At 32.1% G+C, this 24,138-nt stretch overlaps 1 protein-coding gene across 1 annotated transcript in view; it reads left to right on the forward strand.

Annotated features, from left to right (window-relative positions):
* The first annotated feature begins 421 nt into the window (after nt 1-421).
* LOC130900497 (homeobox protein Nkx-6.2) overlaps nt 422-24,138 on the forward strand; it is a 68,485-nt gene continuing 44,768 nt past the window's right edge. The window contains exon 1 of the mRNA XM_057811169.1: nt 422-1,261. Coding sequence (XP_057667152.1) covers nt 622-1,261 — 640 coding nt within the window. The 5' untranslated portion in view covers nt 422-621. The remainder of the gene's footprint in view (nt 1,262-24,138) is intronic.

Consider the following 24,138-nt stretch of genomic DNA (forward strand, 5'->3'; position numbering starts at 1 on the left):
GACAACATGTTTATGTTAGTAAAATACCTCCTTACAGATTGAGTTCTATGTATATTGCGATAATACGTATTCGACTGGGGGTAGGGCGGTCTGGCAACCAATAGCGGGCGTTGCCGGGGAAGTAGAATCTCACCAATAGCGCGCCTCTTTCCATCACGACGTCCCTCCTTCCCGCCAATGAAAAAAGCATTAATCTCTTTTAAAAATAGAGCAGATAGCAACCACGCAGCCAGGCGACACGCACCGAATCGCTAACTGCCATAGAGGCCCCTGTAATGAGCTTACCAGTAGCACATATTTAACATGTAGTTCAGTTTATAGACATCCCCACTAGCTATCACCTTATTTCTGGCCACCGCCCACTAAACTCACCTCACTCAGCAAGTCTTTTCTACATACGAGTTCAGTTCATTGTCAACCTAATAGTGACCAATACACGGGAAGGACTATATTATAAATTGAAAAAGACTAGGCGCTCGCTATACGATAACAGTGTTTATGTGATGTGTAGTGAGGGCACGTGTAATTCGTGAAAAAATTTTCGTTCTGAGCCCTGAGACATTCCTCGGCGACGCGGCTTGATCGCGTCTTCAAGTTGCAACCACGGCGTCTCCAGTAGCAATGACGCAACACAGCGACGCGTCCAGCGACCGGTCCGAAGTATCAGTAACTCCACCACCACCAGTTTCCAAAATGCTTGAATTCGCCAGTCATCAGAATCTCAGTTTTCTCAACCTGGAGCACCGTAATATGTTAGCAGCTCCGTTGGCGGCCCTTCATTCTATGACCGAAATGAAAAATCATCAAACACATCTCAACTCCGAACATCTTCATGGCCAAGAAAAAAGTGATGCCGACGTCTTGCTAGAACGTACAAGTTTACACGTAGAACGGTCAGGCTTGACGTCGAGAAGTCCCTTAGGTGCCACAAGCAATAGCAACAGTTCTCAAGGGGCTAATCCTCATGGCATTGACCATATATTGTCAAGGCCTTCTCAAATTACAACTGGCCCCTTGCATTTCCCACATAATCTCGGTTTTACGCAGAATACACTAAGTATGGCCTCTAACAGCGCTCAGAGTGCTTCTAATTCTGGACTGCGTGGATTTAACATTGCCGCCGCTGCCTTTTTCCACCATCATGCCGCTAATTCTGTCAACAAACCTCCTGTAGAGCTTGCAAGAGGTGCTGGAGGCCTTTACTGGCCTGGTGGAATACAAGGTCTGAATCCTATGTCATGGAGGGATCGTCTTAGTAGCAGTAAGTAATTTTGAAAACTGTACAAAAATTCTAATTCTACTGTAATGTTCGGGATATGTATCAGGACTATTCTTGGAACAATATTAAATGTATTAATATAATTCATAGTCCTTTATTTTATGTTATAAATTTATTATGAATTATCTCAAATTTGTTTTAACGTTGAGCTGCAGGTCCGTAACAGTACAATGCAGTTTATTCGGAAGTTCCACGAACCGATAAAACGCACATAAATGTGTTTTACAGTTGTGCTAGACCGACCTTGAAGCTTTAACAGTTTAATTTTCTTACCATGGCATCTACATCATAGTAAAAAACTCACTTTTCATATTTTCAAATTCAATGATTATGAACTATAATTTCAAATTTGTGCTACTTACGTTTACATTTCCTGTTTTTAGTAAAAAGCTTCCCAAACATATAGAAATAAAACGAAATACAGAATTTTGTATTTATGGAAAAAACACTACAAAATGTTAAAACTCTTTTAACATTTTCAGTTATTTTTTCTCATTTATTTCTTCTTTAGACAACGAATTCTTTTCGATTTTGGTATTACAATCGCTTGATTAGCAGCTTCCATATAAGTACTTATTATTCTACTAGTAAATTATTTGCAGAATAAATTAACATTCAAATTAACATTCAGTAGACCTTTTTATGACAATTTAAAATAAAAACATTTAGTCTGATAGATCTACTAGATTTCCTTCATGACAGCTCCCGATCAATTGTCAATGTTTGCTGTTTCATCAGCATGTTTGGTTGAAACCCATCACACTTGTCTTTCCACTTAAGTAGCTATTTCTCTTTTGTTTTCTTTTGTAATCATTTAATTTTCCTCTATTTTCTTCTACTCATCATCTATGGGTAATCGTTTCATACTATTTTTTCTCAATATATACAATACATAAGTTAGATTTTATGAAAGTTTTATTGCTAACTAATAAAGCTCAAAAAATAAAGAGAAATTGATTTCAAATCAAATTCTAATAAGAAGTCTAAAAAATTACCAAAACCCTACTCTGGAGCAAAAGTTGTATCGAGAAACTTTCACTTTGGCCCGGAGCCCACAAAAAATATGATTATTATGCACTTCTTATTTAAAATTGATTTTTTCATTATTTTCTCTGGAAATATGAAAAAAAATTTGAAAAAAATTATTGGATAGGGGGAATTTTATCAATTTTTTTAGATGAGCTATGTATTTAGCGAGCATGCATTTTTTCAAACAACTTGTTTCATTAATTATTATTCAAGTGTTCTGTTCTGATTCTCCTGCAAGAACGAAAAGTATTTAATACATACAAAGAAGTTGACAAAATTTTAAAAAATGTAGAGCTGTTTCGTTCGTTACAGTTTTTGTAGACCTCTAAGATTGTATTAAAACGCTAATAATAACCTCGTTATCATTTAAATGCAATTGAAGTGAAATGTTCATTAGTGGCCTTAAAATTCAATCAAATTATAAGGCGTGATCTAATCGGCGCACGGCAAAGCAGTTTAATTACAAGTACACATTTGATGTTTCAATCTACCTCGATCTTTATCGAAGTTTCCATATTTTAAGTTAATTATCAACTGGATCTATATTTCCAGGACATCAGAACCCATTCCAAATTAACCCTCAACCTATTTTAAAAATGAATTTTGTTCCTTAGTGGTGTCCAAAAACCCCAGCGTCCAAAATAAAGTATGTGATTTGATATTTTTTTTTAGGTTCCAAAGGGACTTTCACTGATTCAATTGAACAAAATCTATCTAATTGTTTCTGTGTGTAGAAATCTATAAGACATGATCCTTGATTATGTGTGAATTGGAGTGAATTGTGTTATGGGTATTAATAATAATGCGTGCATAGAGAGATGGTGACTAGCATGTTGATCATTTAACGTCCTCATAGGGTTTACCTATACGACCATAATTCCTATCGTAAACAGCAATATCTGCACGTTTCCCATAACACTCCACAGACCAAATTGTTGATTCTCATTGTTTACTCTGTCACATCGTACAAACAATACGAAGGTTGACTTAATATGTTTACTAGGCCCTGATAATAATCATTATATTGACACCTGAGAGAATTTTCTCCTCAGATGAGAATCAGATTAAATCTTTCGTTCAAATAAACACAAAACCCGATCTAATTTGATCCTAATATTTCCAATTGATTCGTTTTAGTTTTATACAGTGTATTCCAAAAGGTAATTATGCTGCAGCATGAGCAAAAATTAATTTTTCAAATTAAATCTCTATTCCTGAATTATTGATGACATGTTCAATATATTAATAGTAAGATAGTGGGCGGCCAAGAGTCTTTTAGTACAAGTAATAGTACAAGTAATGGTAACAGTTTTTGCTATTTCAAGAATGGGTTGTGGGCCCATTAGTGGATTTGCGGATGTCAATCTGGCGGGCGAGTTCGCTTCTTCGTTGCCTTTGATGTTAGAGTTTCTATCACGTTGATCGAATATCGTGTGTACAAGTTCCTTCACAGGAAATACCTTTTGTTTGAAAGAAACCTGCTTCGGCCAAGTCTACTGCTCAGTGATGTTGCTTCCAAACCCTTATTACTAACGGTCGTACGCGCAATTTGAACATTCACCCGTGGCCTGCATTCAGGGTTTTACATCGTCAGTTGCATCCAAAGGTGGAAGAGCTAGTAGAACTTCTAGGGTTCTAGTTGGGGTCTTGTGTATAGGCCCTGTGAAGACGCGTGACGTGATAAACTATGTCGACTCGCACTCTTGCCTTTGCTTTCTCAATACAAGGCCCCAGATAATTGATGACATGTGAAAAATTGTCAATATTGCACTTAAATTCAGCTTTGTTTATAAGCCTTTTTGCTTGTGGTTCGAATTTTAAAGATTGATATTTCTCCATTATATGTTGGAAACCACGATAAACTATCGTTTTCAGAAAAAAATTTAACAGTGAATAAGTAACATGTGCCGATATCTGTTTATTAACTCTTAAAGTAAACACGTTATTGAAACGAAACATGTTTATGGACTCTTAAACCTAAACAAATCAATGAATGGAATTGGATATTGTAGTTCGATTTCATTTCGCTTTCTTCAACAAAAGTTTAACTTTGTAACGTGTAAGAAACGTATAGTTGAAACTCAATAGGATTGCCAGTATCCGATTCAACAAACGTTGAGCGAAGCGAGGTTAACGACGAAAAGGAAGTATTCTTCAACGATGTGAGCTCTAGCCTAATCTTTATGTTGTTATGTAGTAATAATGGGTTCGGTAAGAATTTCGACATTCCATATTTTATTTTCTTCTTTGTGCGAATCTTCTGCGTACTTAGTAATTAAAAGCTATAATTGATATTTCTTCTAAATAATGGTTTTGGTAGAGGGACGACGTAAACGAATTCAAACCAATTTGTGAACACCCTGAAGCACTTTTTATGTAGGTAATAATGAGACGTCTTCCTCATTTACTCAAGCTTCGTTAGTATGATATTTTTTGTTGCTAAAACGTCTATTTATACGATTTTTTTATAAAACTTCGCGGTATTACAATTCATTCAAAAGAAATCCCAATTTCATACATCAAATAAAGATACTAGCCGAATATCCAATCTTCCATGAAACGTTGTAAACGCCTTGTATAATATTATCTGTATCTTTAAAAAAATGTATATATATATATTTATATATCCAAACCTACCATAATACCTTCCTACCCAAAAGAAAGATACATTGCAGGAAGACTTCTCTACATCATCTCATCAAATGGAATCGTCGGTCTTCTTTGTAGGTCGCTCTCTTCAGTGGGTTTAGGGGCAGTATCCAGCTATCCTCTATTTTTCTTCATGAACATTCGTCTTTTTTTCTTTAACGCTCCCGTAGGTGTGTTTTTCGTAATCTCTTAGATAGATCCATTTACTACTTGAGGTTCTGGCAACTTTCATATATTAACAGATTTGCAGACACCCTAATAGGTGGACTCTTCTCGTTCTGTATTTTGTTTGTACTACTGCCCTTGGATTCCTAGCGTATTCTTCTTAGCTTGATGTTAAGATGGGTGGAAGCACTTGTAATCTTCTTCTAGCGACAACCTTCATGATTTCTTTTTTCTATTCATCTTTTGTTAGATCTGCTGGACCCTGAGGTATCAAAGGTCATTTACTGTTTAGCTAAGAATAATGTTCTGGTGAGTTTGGAGATTTTTCACAGTGTATACCCGCGATGTAGATGCATACAGAACGGAGTAGATAAGGGTGGTATCGACTCACCCTATATACTAAGGTATCTTTCCTATTAATTCCGATATCGACTGTCGGGTAGTTTTCATAGCTGCTGTTGCCACATTTCGTCACTATAAATTAGAAAATGCTTGTATGTAGACAACAAAATCCATCACTCAAGTTTCAAATGTTTAATAGGTAATGGTCGTAATATTGCATTAAATATTTTTTGATACCACCTCGTATGATGATTTAATTTGTGTATATTTGCTGTCGAATTTAATGAATGATATCAATCATTGTATATGTGTGAATATCATATTATTCAGAAATGATTACATTTCAGAATTATCCAAGCCACATTGTAATTGTCTCGTTGATATGCTGAACATATGTCAGTTTGATAATATCGTATTTAATTTCATTACAACATGCTCGTTCATTAGGAAAAAGATATAACATTTGATAACGAAGAACACATTTACACCTTATAATTAGCTCCGTGGCAATTATAGTGTTTAATATCAAAACCTACATGGATTTATCATGATAAAAAATATTGATAGAATTGGTTCAAGTCAATTATGGTATGTTTTATCTCTCCTTAAGGTTTAGAACATATGTGTTATGACAATATATCAAATTTGATTTTTAAACAACGTTACTTTCATAAATCCATAGTGTACTTCGACTCCTTATCCTTATCATCTCTAACTATGACAAGAGCTTTGGCCATTGTCGGAAATTTGTGTCTAAAGAAGAGCGCATGCACTTTCCTTCCAAGTTTTTCTTTTAAATGATTTTCTGTTTGAAATTTTGGTTTCCTGGAGCTTCTAGTGCTGTTTGAAACTCGTCACATTTCTCTTCTTTAATAACTCTGTAAATCGTAGTTTTACCAACAACAAGCGTACCACTAACTAATTCCTCTGTGTTATTAACATTTTTACTGTTTGTCTGTAAATTATTTAAAAGAATTAAATATTAATGTTTTTTCATTAACTGTTAAAGGACGGATTTTTCGGCATTTATCCATGATTATACTAGACTGCACATTGCACTTTGCAAGTTGTAACTACACGAAACTGTTAAGGCTTGGACGTTTTTACTAAATGGTAAAACTTAAAATCGTTTTTTTTTTGGTTAAATATGTTGATAAGAGATTAATGGAATTGAAATAAAAAAAAATTTCTAGCATATATTAAGAAAAATCTTACGATAAGCTATCTAATTTTCAATAGATAAGGCTTTTGGCCTGCCCGAACCTTTTTATACAGCTTATGGTTAAAAAGAACCGAAATTTTGTATTAGCTCAGGTACATTTATGAAAATTTTGGGATATATTCACATTATTCTGTAATAATATTTAAAATGACCTTAGTTTTGTATTAAAAATTAAGTTTCATTACTCTCTCTTACATAAAAATAGACTGTAGGATTTTCTTGTTTAACGTAATGTATTGTAGGGTAGATGATGTAACCAAAGTTTCAACTGGCCAAAACGAGTGTTAATTTGTAAATTTTAATTTCAAATTATCCTTAAAAATTAGCAATTGAAAGTTTAGAGAGATATTAACTTTAGTGAGGGGTACGTGAAGCATTATGTATGATATAAATACATTTACTTATATTGCATATTTTGAACAAGTTCATCAAAACTCATAAAACGGTAATTGGACACTGGCATGCTTTAAAATTTTAGTGCTTTTTGATGGCTACGTTGGTGTTACCTTTAAGGTTATTAATATGTAGACACAACATTTCGTGAACTTGACAAGTCGTTCGTACATAAATTATGGTTAGTCGTTTGAAAATATCTTGAGGCATTGTTATTAAAAATGAATCATTCAAGTAGAAGTGTCAAAAAAAAAAAATACAAATTTTCTACATATTCCTCAGGATACATTCATGTTTACAGTTCTTCCTATATTTATGCGGTTTATTCGGTACACCACAGAAATAGCCATAACAGATGTAGGGTTGAATAGCAGGTAACATTGGACAAATAAGTTATACGAGGTACGATCAAAAATACTACCAATTATCTATTTATGCTGTATTTGTTTCAACTAGTGTGTGTCATACTACTATGACGGCAAGTCATATTTTACTTTTGACGTGAAACAGCGAATAATAGGCGATGAAGTGAATTCAAAATTGTATTTCAAAAGACAAAAAAGTTCAGTTGTATAAAATAAAAAATAAAAAATTTAATAAATTATTTAAAATATTATAAACTTCATTTATTCCTATTATTTATTTTACAAACAATGACGAAACTTATAGTGGTTTATTAGATTCGAATAGAAGTAGGTAGCATATGCGTTTCTTCATTAGTTAGTTGATTAGAAGATATCAATACTAATTCCCTTATCGCACAAAGAGGCACATATGTTTGTAACATTATTACATCATATATCGTACAGATGATTGCGGGCAGTTGACTTCAAGCGAGAACCTCTCCTACGGCCAATCAGGGAACGGCTTTAGAGCGCGGATATGTAATGACCGGTGACGTATGTGTTATTTGTTTGGCGCCATCTGGCAGTAGCGATATTAACTTGGCAAATCAAACATGCCTGAGACATTAATTACCGAGATCTGATAGCTGACGTGCGAATCAAACTTTGTTATCAAACAAGTCATATTTTATTTCTATGATTTCTATACGTACAAAGTAAAAGAAAACAACACTACGTATTTCAAGCCTGTTCATACATAACGTAATTTTTTTGTTTTTAGTACAAATTAATACATATGTAATTATGATGAGAATATGAAATGAATTGATTCGAGAATTGCGATTTTTCTTATCGGACAATTTCGAGGCACCAGACAAACAGCACCAAAGCCTAGAATTTAGTATTTTCCACTTTTGCTCGGAGAGTAATACTTTTTCGAAAAATTGATAGACACTATAGTTTATTCTTAAGACTTTGGAGTAATAAATCAAACAATTTATCAAGTTTTTTCATTGATTTATCATTTCTTGTGATACTCGGTAGCGCAGTCATCTACAATCCACAGATCAATCTGTGATGTGAAATTTGTAGAGATTATTGGCCAGCGTAATTGTTTTAGAGTATCTGAGAATACTGATAGATGTCTTTAGGAATAAGTACGTATAGTAAATCGTTAAAAAAATTAAACAACCAAACAGATATTTAACAATAAGGAATCATATTAGTTGAAAAAACTATATACTTAGGATCTAGTGATAAATGCTGTCAGCAATTATGTTATAAATTACATACTATTTGCTATTCCATACTGGCAATATACCGGGTGGGCAACTAAGAACAGCCGTCGGTTATATCTTAGAAGCCTATTATATTGCAGCATCAGGGAAAAAAATAAATGGCCCCAGAAACACGTGTAATTTATAATAAGAATTATTACGGGAAGGCTTATTTGAAAATATGAGGATATATAAGATAATTGAAATCTTTAACAAATTCTGAGCATTTTCCGGCGGCTTTAAGGAAAAATCCTGAAAGCCGTTGATTTTTATTTTAAAACGGGATACCTTTTTACTTTTGACGTCATCTATGCGAGCGTGATGCCGTCATCGATAAAATTTTTAAATGGAAATGTGAGTGTTGTAATACATTATTTGAAAGGTCTTTTAAATACTATTAGCCATATCAATATGTACACTAAGTGATTTTCGTATTTGTTTAAAAAATTAATAAAATTTTATTGTTACAATAAATATTAAATATGTATTACTCATTAAATACAACGAAAACTGAATTAAATGCTCCGATTGTTTACCTTCAGCTGAAATACAATGAGAAAGACGTGCCGCGAACTCTTCTCGAACCTTCTCTATTACTTCCGGAGTTATTTGTGCAATTTCAATGAGTTCATTGATATTTTGTGGTCTATTTTGGTATACTTTACTTTTGTAGTAGTTTTGAAGAAATTCTAAATATCGAGAACCTGTTTCTTCGAAAAAGTATGGCCTAATAATCCTATTATCTATTTTTCCCGCCCAAACATTAACTTTATCTGGGTATTGAGTACGGTACTCTTGTATCCAATGTGGATTTTCTGTAGCCCAGTACCGATAAGTTTGACGATTGACATGACCGTTTAGTAGAAATGGAGCTTCATCCGAGGAAATAACCTTTTTCAAAAACTTCGGATCTCAGTTATTTTGTTCCATCAAAATTTCACAAAACTCAATTCGTCTATCAAAATCATTTTCCATAAGCTCTTGTACCAAACTTACTTTGTAGTGATGCCACTTTTCCTTCTTTAGCTTTCTAAGAACTGTTAAATGGTCCACGTCATTATCTAATGCTACTTGCCGTGAACTGGTATGGAGATTATCTTGAAAGACTAACAGAACATCTAGTTGTTTGTTTTCTGATATTGGTTTTCTACTACCTTTAGGGAGGTCTTTGACAAGACCCTTTTCTCTGAATTTCTTCTCAATTTTGCTTATAGTGGATTGTGAAATTGGTTCTCGGTTGGGGTATTTATTATCAAATAATGTACATACTTCTTTCTTCGTACGTGCTTATCTCCGCAACCAATCATTATTAGAATTTCAATTCTTTGCGTTTCAGTCAGCTTCATGTCGATAGATACAAAGACTTTTTGAATTCGTCTAATACAATAATAGTATCAATCATTTGACAGAAAGTTAATTATGTCCAAGTGTTAATGTTGATTTTTAAAAAAGGTAAAAAGTAGGTAGATAAGACATTTCATTACCAGTAACGGCCTTTACAAAATTTATTTTTGCTTGTCAAAAAATACATCATACCAATACTTAATACATTTTATTAAGGAATCTGTTGAAATTTCATAAATAATATTTGTGACGGGTTTCAGGATTTTTCCTTAAAGTCGCCGGTTTACGAAATAACGAATTTATTCCTTTCATTTGCACCATACTGTATATATATATATATATATATATATATATATATATATATATAAATCTATAATATAAATGTGTAATTGAGGAAAATCTTTCATCAAACGTCTATTAGGCTGGCTCGCCCAAAGGGAAATAAAAATTTATTTTGGATGGATGATCAGAACGAATAATCAAATAAAACATGATTGATTTAATTTATTTAATCTATCATATAATTGTCCACCCTAAACATTCTCGATGAATGTAGATATAAATTGATATGCTCTATAAATACCGAATTGATTTAAGAAAGGAATTCTCTATACCAAAAATAGGAAGAATTACTACTCAATAAAACTGGAAATGAATGTTTTAATAGCTGCAGGTCTATAAAGGTATATTTAGGTAGATTGTAATAAAATCTTTGAAAAGATTGCAAATCGTATTTCGTTAAATCCATTCAGTGCGATTTAAATTTTTGTATCAAAAGGAAATAAATCAATCTAGATATAGCTTTTGAAATTACATACTCATAAACATAACAAAAATAATATCACCTACCTACCTTCAAAAGCTAATGGCCTCGTTAGAGATGCCTTTGGGTTAACTAAACAATGAAAATAACTACTTCATTATTTTTCAATCATTAATAGGTAAATTAGTTTAATAATTTTAATTATTTCGAGCTGAAGATTACCCTCGCTTTCACAACGTTAGTAAATTTACCATCCAGCATTCAGCCTCCAACAACAACAACAACAATCAATTTCTAAGATTCATGTTTTTCACTCTAATATTTCTATTCCTTCTTGTTTTATAATTACGCAATATGTATATATATATATATATATATATATATATATATATATATATATATATATATATATATATATATATATATATAAAGCGCACACCCCAACTTCTTTCCCCTCAAAATATTTTTCGTTTACGGGCTTTTTCTGTATAATGGAAAAATAAACAATGAAGTAGTAAACACTAAATCCCAACTTTGATCACTGATGTCGAAAAATGCTTATATAAATATTGACAAAAAGTAACATCTACGTACAAACGAACTATTAAAGAAAACAGTGATGGATTTAGGCTTATTGCTGCCTAAGGCCCCGTTCGATGCGCCGCCCTTTTTGATAAAATGGATTTCATTAATTTTGATCCTTGATTAATTTACTTTATTGAAGTCTAATTTTTAAGTATTACTAATAAACATGAATATTTTTTTCAACATTATTTAGTTTAGAAATTTCTTTTTCCTGGCTTTGGTCTGCTGAAAAATGAAGATTATATCGTCAGAAATAATTTCTTGGACTATTTGAGATTCAATAACCTGCAAGAGAATCAAGTATATAAATTTGCCCATGTTTGGGCCTAATAGATTTTTACTCTTTTTAAAGTGAAAAAGATCTAACTTCTGAACGATTTGTTGCCAGAATACTCAAAAAAACTGAATGCAATAGATGTAAATTATTTTTTCTTTTGAGTCGAGTAACTTATTTTTAACTGTATATTCCATAGAAAATATAATAGATTATAAAAAATCCGTGCAGTCCAACAGAATGATAGAAAAAAGTCTAATGGACAGAAGAGCTGGAAACGGAACAGGTGGTTGGAAATCTACATGTGACATATCAGAAGGCCATCTGAGTCGTAAGAAATAATCTAAAGGTAGATTATTGCCATTGGTATTAGACAAAGCACTTTAAGACGCAAGATGCTTAATGTCTATGATGCATAGGTGAGGTGGGGTATTCGAGAGGACAACTGGGAAGATGCACATCAAACTGAAGTAGGCTTCTTCGTTACCGCATGAGTAGGTTCTCATATTCTGTACTCCAAGTCATGAGTTTTCTATCCTTATGCCCTGGCACAATGACTGAGTAGCTGAGAATCATATTTCAATACCTACATTTCATATATTAGCTTGAGCCATAATTATATAACCAGCATCAATTTTAAACCAGTTGTCTTACTCAACTTCACTAGTTCATTTCCATGTGGTTGGTGTTATTGAGAAGTAGATTACTTGCAGTCGAAGACCAGCTTTTAGTGAGAAATAGTAATCCACTTATTAACATTATCCAATTATACACAAACTGGATTTACTTCTTAATGCCCAAATATCTCTTAAGATGATCATTTCCCCATTTGCAACTACTAAACTTCTGACTATTAGAGCTATGAAAGAAATACTAGTACTAAATTTTGATTCCTCCACAAATATTTGCTAATTTCCTATACATTTCTATCTATTTAACAAATTGTTTTATTAGCTCTCTCTATATTTTGTTAGAATATATTGGAGAATAACGATTATAGAGGGGAATTCTGGCCTTATTAAATTGACTGAATAAATATTCTATCGGGAGTTAAATGGTGTGTGTATAATTGAACGTCCCATTAGTCTACGTCGCCTTAATTAAATTTTAACGTTACGTCCTCACTTAAAAAACAATGTCAAACTGAAATACTGTTTCCCTGGAGTGTAATATACTGGGTTATGGTTGATTTCGTTCAGAGAAATTAATGATATTAGTGTATAAAATGAACATTAAGTTGAAAAATATACATAAATATAATTACAAGGTCGGATCAATAAGTATTTGACTTCAACTGACGGGACAATACCGCTCCTGTTGACAGACACCTATCATTAAAGCAAACTGTGTCAGATTTCCAGATGATTGGGAGAGAATGGTAGTGAGCGGTATAAAGTAAAGCACTATTTTTCACTCAAAACAAGGCTAAGTTTGATGAATATTAGAGTATTAGAGTATTATTAATAAAGTGGTTTACTCAATTTCGTTGTGGGTGTACACACACCGAAGCTGCTGAAACTTCTCAACGCCTATTAGAGATCTGATCTAGATCTAGAACAATTATCAAAATTTAGAATATAATGTTAGTTGATCGAATATGGAAAGTATAGGAGATTGTAGAAGTTAAATAAATCTGACAGGGATTAGCGGCTTCAATTTTAAATGATTACCTGGCTATGAGATAAGGTGGATGTCACATTTGTAAAATCAACCATAAACACAATCATGTGGGAGCTTCCTAGTAGTTTCTACGTCGTTTTGTAACCATATATAAGACGAATATCTGCCACAACATATCAGAGACCAAGCTAAGTTTCTCAGCCGATAAAGTCATGTTCAACCTTTTTTTGGCAATAACGACCACATTAGGTGAAGACAAAAGCTCTTTTGCAATGCAAGATTTGACACTCTACTTTCTGTATTCAAGTGTCAATTTTTTGTTTATTTTTTTGAGACCAGCAAAGTGAAGAAATGTTAGACAAAGTGGCAATGATTGGATGGTAATGATTTTATATCATGTAATTATCGACTTGCCTTAGCATATTATTATTTTTCTTCAATTTCTTATTTCTTGGACCTTTCGATATATTTATTTATGTTAATCAAATACGCAAATTGTCAGTGTCAATATCATATATTGATAAAGACTTAAAGAAAAGTCGAAACGTCAAATTTATCTATATTTTAAGAATTATTAAAATACTAATTTTGAAACAGAAGAGACCTAAAATCAAGAAGATTTAGAAACATAAATAAATATATATATATATATATATATATATATATATATATATATATATATATATATATATATATATATATTAGATTGAGCTATTCATTTAGTAAAACGGCGTAGAAGTAACACCATTCTAGTCACCAATAAATCATGTTATTAGCTTTACTATACCGAATAAATGTATGATCCATTAGAGAATGCATAGAGGAGCAGCGTAGGGGCCAGCCTTAAGTGGTTGATACAATTTTAGCAAATGACAGAAGCAGTAAAAGCACTAAAATTGGGGTACAGTAAGATGACATACTGTTAAATGCTGCTATGAACTAGAAATTTACTAACGGTCTGCAATTAGAGCATTTGGGTCTAGTACAGGATGATTTCGCTCGATTTTATGTATTATGAGCAAGAAATTTATTAGATCACAAACTCGTCATAACAAGTTTTATTGTTTAATTTGTATGATTAATGTAAACTAATTAAAAATTGGAAACAATATACAAAATCAAAAAGAAAATTTTAAGAGGACATTTATATCCAAATAAAAATACTTTGCCTATACGACCACGTGGATAATAAATGCTTTTGAGACTGGTCTAAAGAACTAAATTAAATAATCTAGGGACTGGGAAAACAGAAGAGGAGACAAGTTGATGGAAGCTTACACATAATTTTAGAAAAAAGTCAAAATTTATGGTATAAATTTGTTTAAATAATTGAACTACAATGTTTTATAATATAATGTAATGAGCTAGACTAAGGTAAATTATAACGAGCAACAGATGAATTAGTATATAAAGGAATGAACTAGGTAGAGTGAGAACTTACGAAGACAAAAGAAGCGATAAGAACAAATGTGAAAACAAATCTAAAAAGACGTGGCAAAAACAAATACAATTACGAGCCAATATGATCCTATTAGTAAGATTGACTTATGCTTATATCACTTAAATCCATGGAAAAATAACCCTCGCACAAAATTATTTTCCGGCTAACCTGTTCTGCTTTGGATTAATAAATATACGTTGAGGTATCATCCTGTAGAGGTCATCATATCTTCCCTGTTTCCATAAAGCTGGAAATATTCTGGATGAGTGTTTATTATAGACATAAGGTACTGAATGTTCTTAGCTAGGTTTTGTTGCCATGTGATATTTCTCTTCGGTTTATTTACAAATTATTTCATAGCTTTGTCATTTTCGTGTTTCCCCTTACTGTCGTTTATATTTCATCGTGTTAATTGCTTTGTTATACTATTATTAGCTCTTAACGTCTTTGTTTGTATACACCGAGAAAAATATTAAATATTGGGATTCATGATTGTTTTTCATATAAAATTGAATATATATCATATATGAACTATCCTGACATGGAAATGGATGATATGATTAATCCATTACTGTCATTTGATAATATGTAAATATATTTTGAGTCATGGAACTATTTAAAAACAGCGCTTAATGTACCTCTTGTTTTACACGTACAAATAAGTATGTACAGTGCAAATGTCATTTTTCAAACACAAATAAATTGTTGACTGGTAAATTTTTCAAGTGCGCAAAGAGCATGTGTGTGCTTATTATATTTCAGAACCAAGAGTGGAATGATTAATAGCAGTTATTAAATGTCTTAAAATGAATAAAAATTGAAATTGCAACATACATTATTCTTAAATGAATATAGTATTAGTAAACAGTTTACTAGCCATAAATAACTTTAATAGTATTTCGCTTGTGTACGTTTACGGCTAACTTCGAGCGATTAAAACATTTAAGAAGTATTAGTACTCGCATGTATATATACGAGGAGATTGAAACATTTTGCATCAACTTGATTCTGCGCAAATAAAGTTTAGATTGTTCAATTACAATCACAATACATTTGTTTGTTCTCCTTTCATCTATTAGTGGAATTCGAGCATATTTAAACTTTAAGAAAATTAATTAAATATTTATCCTGAGAAAACGAACTATGAAATCGCAACATAGGCTTAAAATACTTCTTTGTACCTTTTCCAGTATATATCATTATATCATGCATTTTATTTCATAATACTAGGCAATAAAAATATTAGATATTAATTTTTCCTAGAGGACAAGATTATGTGATTCGTAATTCGTATAGAAAAATTTGAGTCACGTCATATTTTTGTGAGAAATAAATTTATTGTTTTGAAAAATCTCAAGTAATAAAGAAATTTCAGTTTTATGTTTTCTTAGACCGTTTCATGTCTCTTATATTCGGAGTCCAGAATGTCTAAGGACCAACAGTAGTGTGCAAGTATTGCCGGCTCCCAATTTCCTTGGTAGCGCTTTTAAATTGTGGCTATATCTTCTTCACTTAAAGCGCCCCTATTTTCCGGAAAAAAATTTAGGTGGAAATGTCAAAAGTCTATTTACATAGACATATTACATCCCAATTTATAAAATGCATTGATATTTTTTGATAAAGTCAGAATATTGAGGAAATCTGTAGTTACCCAAAAAGTTTTCAGTAACTTTGACAAACATCATCCAAGTTCCTTCATTTTCATTTAAGGTGGTAATCAATGTAGGATCTAATTTTTTGACGTCGGGTCCAACAAATACATCTTACTTTATTTTAGCGTCATTCAAAGAATTCAATTTGTTTTATAAATTTTAACCCAGCTCCATCTTTGTCTAAGGCTTTTACAGCATTTTTTATAAGCCCTAATTTGATGAGCAACAGTGGTAATGTTAAACTTTCGGGGCTAACTAAAGGTTCATTTTTGACATTTTTTGCCCAGGAACGTAAACACTTCTTAGCGGCCATGTTGCTCTTACATAGTTTTCTGTGTCGGCTGATCGATTTGCATGAAAAGCAACAGTATTTCGTGTAGCCAGTTTGTAGTCTTTGAACCAAAGCAACAACTTTCAAATCTACAGAGGTTAACCATTGGTGTTTGCAGTATTCTATTTTTTCTAGCACTAATTTTATAATGTCGAGTGTTTTTTTTTACAAATGAGATCGGTAAAGTAGTGATAGAAATTTATTTCCGTTGTGGAGCAGTACACCGCTTAGACTTAATTTTGAGGAATCAAAGGTCTGCATTCCTCTGACCCATGTTTATAATCCAGTTTTAACTTTTACTCTAAGTTGTGCTCTTTAGAAAACAAATTAACATATGAACTGTGATGTTTATGGTAGACGGCAACTTTAACTCCCGTCGTAAGCAGATTTCAGTCCTCAACTTAACAATTCAGCTTTTTCCTTGCGCAAATCTAAATCTCTTATGAGATAATTAACCTTCAATAAATTTATCAAATTAAGGACTGACAGTAGCTGTGAGTTATGTTCCAATTTCTTCGTTTACAGAATCGCTTGAACTTTCTTTAACACTATAAACTGGAGAAGGTACAGGAACTTCTTTTTGTTATAGAAGATACCTCCGCGTATTTTACCGTCTTGGAAAGCCTTTGATATTGGTCAAGAAAAAATAACAGTAGCTTATGTGATTCGTAGATTCCCGCCATATCCCTGGTTTACCAAAAGGCATTGTTGAATATTGTCCATTAAACCAACCGGTCCAATTTCGGTGACATGATATACAGCTGATGTGTGGCACCCGATATTTATCCGGACTGCAAATATCCATTTGCGTGACATTTTACACAATTTAGCTGTTAACTAACTTCCAAAGATAACTTCGTAAAAATATTTGATATATATATATGATAACTCTGAGCTACTTACAGAATTTAACGAAAAAGCGACAATTTGGTAAAAAACAATAATGAAATGATGCTAGACGTGAATGACAAAAACTTATATTTTTCTGTTAATTTTTGAGGCTCTACCAATAAAATGCACAACAGATCTGGTTCGAGGAACTTTGAGTGTTGCCTAGTCTAATAAGAGATAAAGTCGGCTAATTCATTTACATCTCTGCTCTGATAAGATGAGGTCCGGTATCATTGACATCCAGAAAACGTTTCTATATGCGAGACACATCACTCTAAGAAACGCCATTTATATTGACTGCAAATTATTTCTTCAACAAACGCGATCAGCTGCGGATACAACTTGATTTGCATACTTCGAATGAGGAAATTCGAATGATCGGCTATCTAAAATCAATACTCTAAAACTTGTCAAGATATGCCTTGAAATAGTTCTATGTAGCCAAAAAATATTTCAGGATTTCTGTTTTTTCATCTTTTAAGAAGAAGGGAAACCTGTTACCGTAATAATCGAACGTTTGCTCTCTATCCAAACCCTATACGATTAATCTTTCCTTTGGCTATGGACCATTGTCTTTACCGTTTGAGGCTGTGGAGAGCATTGTAATATTGAGCTTGCAGGATCTAGATGTCTTGATGATAATGTACTACAAACTACCTTAACTTACTTTAGCGTTTGGCAAGGAACCTCACGTCAAAGTATAAATTGTACAATTAGCACCACCATCCACAGACGTGGTTGATTTCAGAGCTGAAGTTGCTTGAAGCCACAAGCAGACATCGATCACCTTATATACAGTAGTTTATTCAGCTACTGAGTCATCAAATCCATTATGAATTTCATTTTTCTTAGTAGTTATGTGTTAATTAAATTGGTTATTAAGTTAAAGGTTATTGTATCATCAAAAAATCAGTGATGTGTAAATGATATGATCAACCCATATTGACGTTGGATAATTTGGATATAGTTTAGGTCTTTGTTGTATATTATATGTATGTATATGTGTGAGTTTTTCAAATAACAATAATTTCTGTGAGACATTTTGTCAGTACCTATTCATATTCCATCAATATTCGGTTTGAGCAATAAAAACTTTCTAATATACAATAACAACGAATCGAAGGCTGGAAATAATGGCGTAGACTCCCAAATCTTCATCGATTTATATGATTTAGAAGGATGTGTTCACTATTCTCGCTCTAACAGAATATGGGAACATCATATCCGGTCAGGGGCTTGTTGCACGAATACGAGAATATCAGTTCGTTCGCCGAATCCAACCTCCTGTCTCCTCTCCTTCGCCTGGAAGATGTTGTATTATTGAATTTGTCCAGAGCTTATGTATCCCGCGAGACCCATCTCATGTTCCATCCTGCATTGTCAGCATATATAGATTATTATATAGACATCTGGTCTGTTCACTGTGGAATCTTTCAGATATAAAAGTATCGACTGGTCTCAGGGGCGGAAAATATTATAACTTCAAATTTTTACAAAAGTACATTTTATAGTGCTAAAAATTATGATGTGTAATGAGAACAATAAGTCCAATGAATATGTGAATATTCAGTTAATCCTGAGTATTTGATATATATTATGTTTCGACTGTACAAGGCGCAAAAATATGTAGTTGTTCATGGAATAATATATATATATATATATATATATATATATATATATATATATATATATATATATATCCCAAAAGAATTCTCGAAACTTCTAGAAAATAAAGTAACAAAACAAATGAAAAAATAGATCTTGCTATATTCAAAAGAGACAAAGTAAAGGAACTGCTTGCTATATAACAACAAACATCAAACGGATTCCGCGGTTTATGAGAAGTATGTTAATGGTGCCGCGCACCTTCGCCGAATTTTAGAATTACAGTGCATCGTTTATAAAGATCCAGAAGCTTTTCTGTAGCTGCGACCTGAGCTTGGAGCTGAGCTGAAGCTCTAATGCTATATATTTCTAGTCTTTTTCTATGGTATAGAAACTTCAAGACTAGAAGCTTTGTAGATTATCACGGACTAGTGATGGACCTTGAAGTGAAAAGAATTTAACCTCAATATCTTAGCCACATCATGATAGGTCCAGAATATGAGATTCTACACCTCATAATTCAGTAGAGAAGTGTAAGAAAAAGATCTAATGGAAGGATAAGAGTATCTTGGCTTAGATCCTACGAAAATGGCACCGAACATTTTAGGCGAATTTTTTTAACTGATTATTGAATGAAAAATGTGTAAAAATTCTTGTCTAAAATACAATTGAAAGAGTCTCAGACTCTTTTGAATCTAATATGATATTCCAGTGACCATAATGCAGCTATATGAACCAAAATAAACCAGTAAAGTATTATACATAAAAATGAGGTTTATGTGTTAGGGATTTATACCAGCGCTATAATTCAATAATTTTACTTCAATATTGTACAATTTTACTGAACCATTGAAACAAGGAACCTTGAGCATATTGATAATAATTTTCAGACAATTCAATTTGAATTAGTTTGATATTTGATAATCGTAATTACCCACTTTTAAAATTGTTAGTGTTAGTTCTGAAAGATATGAAAATAGTTGATCGCTTCACATGTAAGAGATAATAAAAACAAAATTTGGAGAACGATATTATCTGGAATCCGAAAAAGAGAACCGAAAAGGGCTGATATAAATAGAAGGATAAAAGCTAACAGATATAATTGCTGCCTGTAAGAGTGTGTTAGCATTTAGACAAATGAAATGGGGCGATACTAAAGTGGATAATCTCATGATCCTGTTATCTAGAGATATAATTATTCTAACAGGGTGTCTTGCTTAAAACAGCTTGCTTTCGAACGCGGAAGGCAGCTCCTACCCTTCCTTCCTTCCCGTTGCTAGGTTACCGCCTCCGGAAACCGCAGAAACACTGCTACAATGGTGATGCTTGTAGAACAAGATACGCACAACATGCGATACTGAAGATGAATTGAGATGATAACAATCTACCCGAACTTGAAGTTTTATCGCAATATATTTGCATTTTTACCACTTTTTTATTAAATACATGTGTATACATGTGATGTTTCTTAGAAAAGTAGGAAAATTGAAGACTACGCTAACAGGGATTGTGTGAATGAAGCTTTTAATTTCAATTTTTAATTTTTTTTGTTTTCAAAAATAGAATAATTTAATTAGGTAATGATAGTGAAACTGGACCTTACCTAAAGAGGCCAATACATGATTTAATGGTTTCTTTTGCATATTTTAAAAGTTTAGAGTGCACATTATAAGAAATTATAGCAATGATTATTTCTTTTTCTAATTATTTTCATTTATGCAAGACATTGCTGCTTGTTTTGCTTCAATGTAAAATATCTTATTAGTAATTACTCCGTCGTTTTCTAGAGTTTCTAATATTTTTTATCCAACTTGTTTCGTTTATTGTTTTCTGATTTTCACCTACGCACTCATATTCCCACACATATGTCTTGTTCCTTTAACCCAGCGATTATCAGCGTGGATTTCGCGGAATCTGAACGTTATGTACAAAAATTATAGACAATTTTTATGCACGAGATAATAATAAAACCTAATTTCTAATGCAACATTGAAATATTGTTACAGAATAACTCAATCTATATCTATAATACAGAACGTAAAGACACGGTTTTCTCTATCGCCACCAATCCCAATCAACTTCCTGTATGATTTTTAAGTACCTATTTGACAATAAAGGTTAAAAGTTTTGTCCTATTTTGATTCTAAGAATCTCTTCTCAACTTTACCGAAAATACATTAGGAGGTTTTTCCATTAATAAAAGAGGTCCATTTTGTGTATACTTAACAGTTTAGTTTAGTTGCAATTTCCAAGATGCACTGTGCAGTCTATTGTAAATTCTAGTGTGATTATGGCAAATAAATTTTGACAAAAACCGTTACATGTCGGAGATAGGCTTTTTTGAATAATTTATCTATTGGTTTAAATCCACATCAGAAAAGGGGCGCATACTGGACATGAAAGCTGATGCCTTTGAAGTATATCTCGAACAAATGGTGGATCTTCTTCTTTCGAACTCTATAATAGTAATGGGTAATGGAAATTATCACTTGAGACCTGTAGGAAAATTACCCACAACCAAGTGGTTGAAAAAGATTTACAGAATTGGCTAATTTCAAAGAATATAAAGATTAAATACCATTCCAGTTCTGTTATAAAAGTTTTCATTGTGTTCAAATTAAAAAAAAATATATAAAATTATAAAAAATTGTGGAATGGCGGTAGCTAGATCATTACGAACTATGATATGGACACAGATAAAGGGAGAAGTTTCAAGAAAATATAATTCTTTCAAAATGAGTGATGTTATAAACCTGTTTTTGTAGGCTGAAAATAATGTGAAGTCTGAGAACTGATTAAAAGAGAAAAGATAAATAATCGAGACACCTATTGTAAATGTTGATTGTGACACTTCATCTTTCTGAATCTGTTAGGTATGAATATTATTTTGAAACTGGGACGACCACATATATTATACAACCTCAACAAACAACTGACTGAAACTGCAAAGTAAAATGAGAACTATCACAAATGAACCTATGGTGAAATTCCTGAAATCATTTTCAGATTACTTACCAGACAGATATGTTGATATTGAAAGGTTGTAAAATCGATTCATCAGTAAAAATCAACATATAATGCTAACCAAACTGGATTATGAAGCAGGGATAGATCTACAAAGTTCTGTATCATTATATATATATATATATATATATATATATATATATATATATATATATATATATATATATATATATATATATATATATATTTGTACCTATACCTATGAATGAGCTTAGATTGGATTTAGGAGAAAACACGATGAAGTAGACAGAACCGTTCTTCACTTTGCATCAAAAAGTATGGTTGAGAAATGGTTCACATCATACAATAAACCATTTCAGATCCAGATTGGATGCTATCCCAGATATAAGGATTAAATCTTCTTCCATTCTTCCATCAAAACTTGACAGCGAAAATACTGTTTCAACTTTTGGAATATTCCTAATAAAAGCTTATGTTCATCAATTCAACCATGGGTGATTGAAATAAGTGTATCAATTGAGAAGCTAAACCGTTAAACTTTACAAAATTTTAATACAATTCATCTTTAAATCCGTTTGCCTAATACCTAAAAACGGTTCCTCAATTTTAGAAAGATCACTGTACAGCTATCCACTTAGAAATGCGGAGCAAGACCTTTATCTACCTACTCCACGTTAAGAATTAGAAGGGCTCAATACGTACAATGAAAAAAATGCACAATCATTTGCCAATTGATATCTAACCAATAAGATCTTTTCCGCACTTCGCAAGAATTTGAGGGCGTATTTACTGCAAACTGCTTTCTACGACTTAAATTCTAATAATAATATTTAATTTGGAGCGTAGTACACGGTTTAATCTATTGATTTTTAATACAAATTATTACATATTTTATGATTGCCGTATAGTTAGGTTTATTATCTGTATTCACATGTATATTTTGAAAGGTAATTTCGTTATTCATTGTAATATTCTTGTGTATACTTTATATTTAAATTTGACTTGATGTGTATTTATTTAGTTATTTGTGTATTTCTTATTTTTTTACACGCTTTGACTACAAATTGTAAACAATTTCTTGACAATTAAGCATTTCTCTCTCTGTCTCTTACTCTCTCTCTCTCTCTCTCTAGAGAAACAGCGTCTAAAATTATATCTGGTAAAAATTTAGAATTTAGTTTATAACCAAAATCTGATTCTTGATATTATGTAATACTATTAAAAAAAACGTACTGTACTAGGGACCACCTACGTTGAATTTAACAAGCCATTTGAATGTAGATACATGCAAAATAAAATAAATGCTTGTGTTCAGCAGGCGATCTTATCTTTATCCAATTTTTATGAATTCTAAAATGGACGTGACTTATTTCTTGATTTGGGTACTGGGAGAGGAAGTTAGTATTAGGAGTAATAGCAATATATACTATTATCTGTCTTTTTATAATAAAGAACTTTTGTATTATACCTTGAACAGGTAGTTTCCGTTAGAGTTGTGGTTTTTGGGGGATGTAGGATGACGGTAAAGATTCTTTAGAAACCGAAAGGAATTACAATTGATAATAGGTGAATGTGGAATAGGACATGCTTTCAAGAATTAGTTATAGTATATAAATCAAGTTTTCCGATATAGCAAAGAATGTAAATATACGACGTGTCTGAAAAATAACTAGCTTAAGCTTAAAACATATTATAGGTAAGGATACTCCTCTTTTTGACGATGGAAATGTCTATTAACTTATTTTTTTATGGTGTAATGAATTAATTAACATTATAAGTTCACTCTGACGAAAACCTATTTGTTTATATAAAGACAGGAAATATTGATTTAAGAAATTATTGAGGAAAATAATATTTTTGCTGTCGGTTATTATTTTTCTTTCATCACGCCCGTTCGCATTTGTAATCAACGGCTTAATTACTTTTCAACCAAAACAGTACGTAATA

This window comes from Diorhabda carinulata, chromosome 1 (genome assembly GCF_026250575.1).
Source record: "Diorhabda carinulata isolate Delta chromosome 1, icDioCari1.1, whole genome shotgun sequence".
NCBI lineage: Eukaryota > Metazoa > Arthropoda > Insecta > Coleoptera > Chrysomelidae > Diorhabda > Diorhabda carinulata.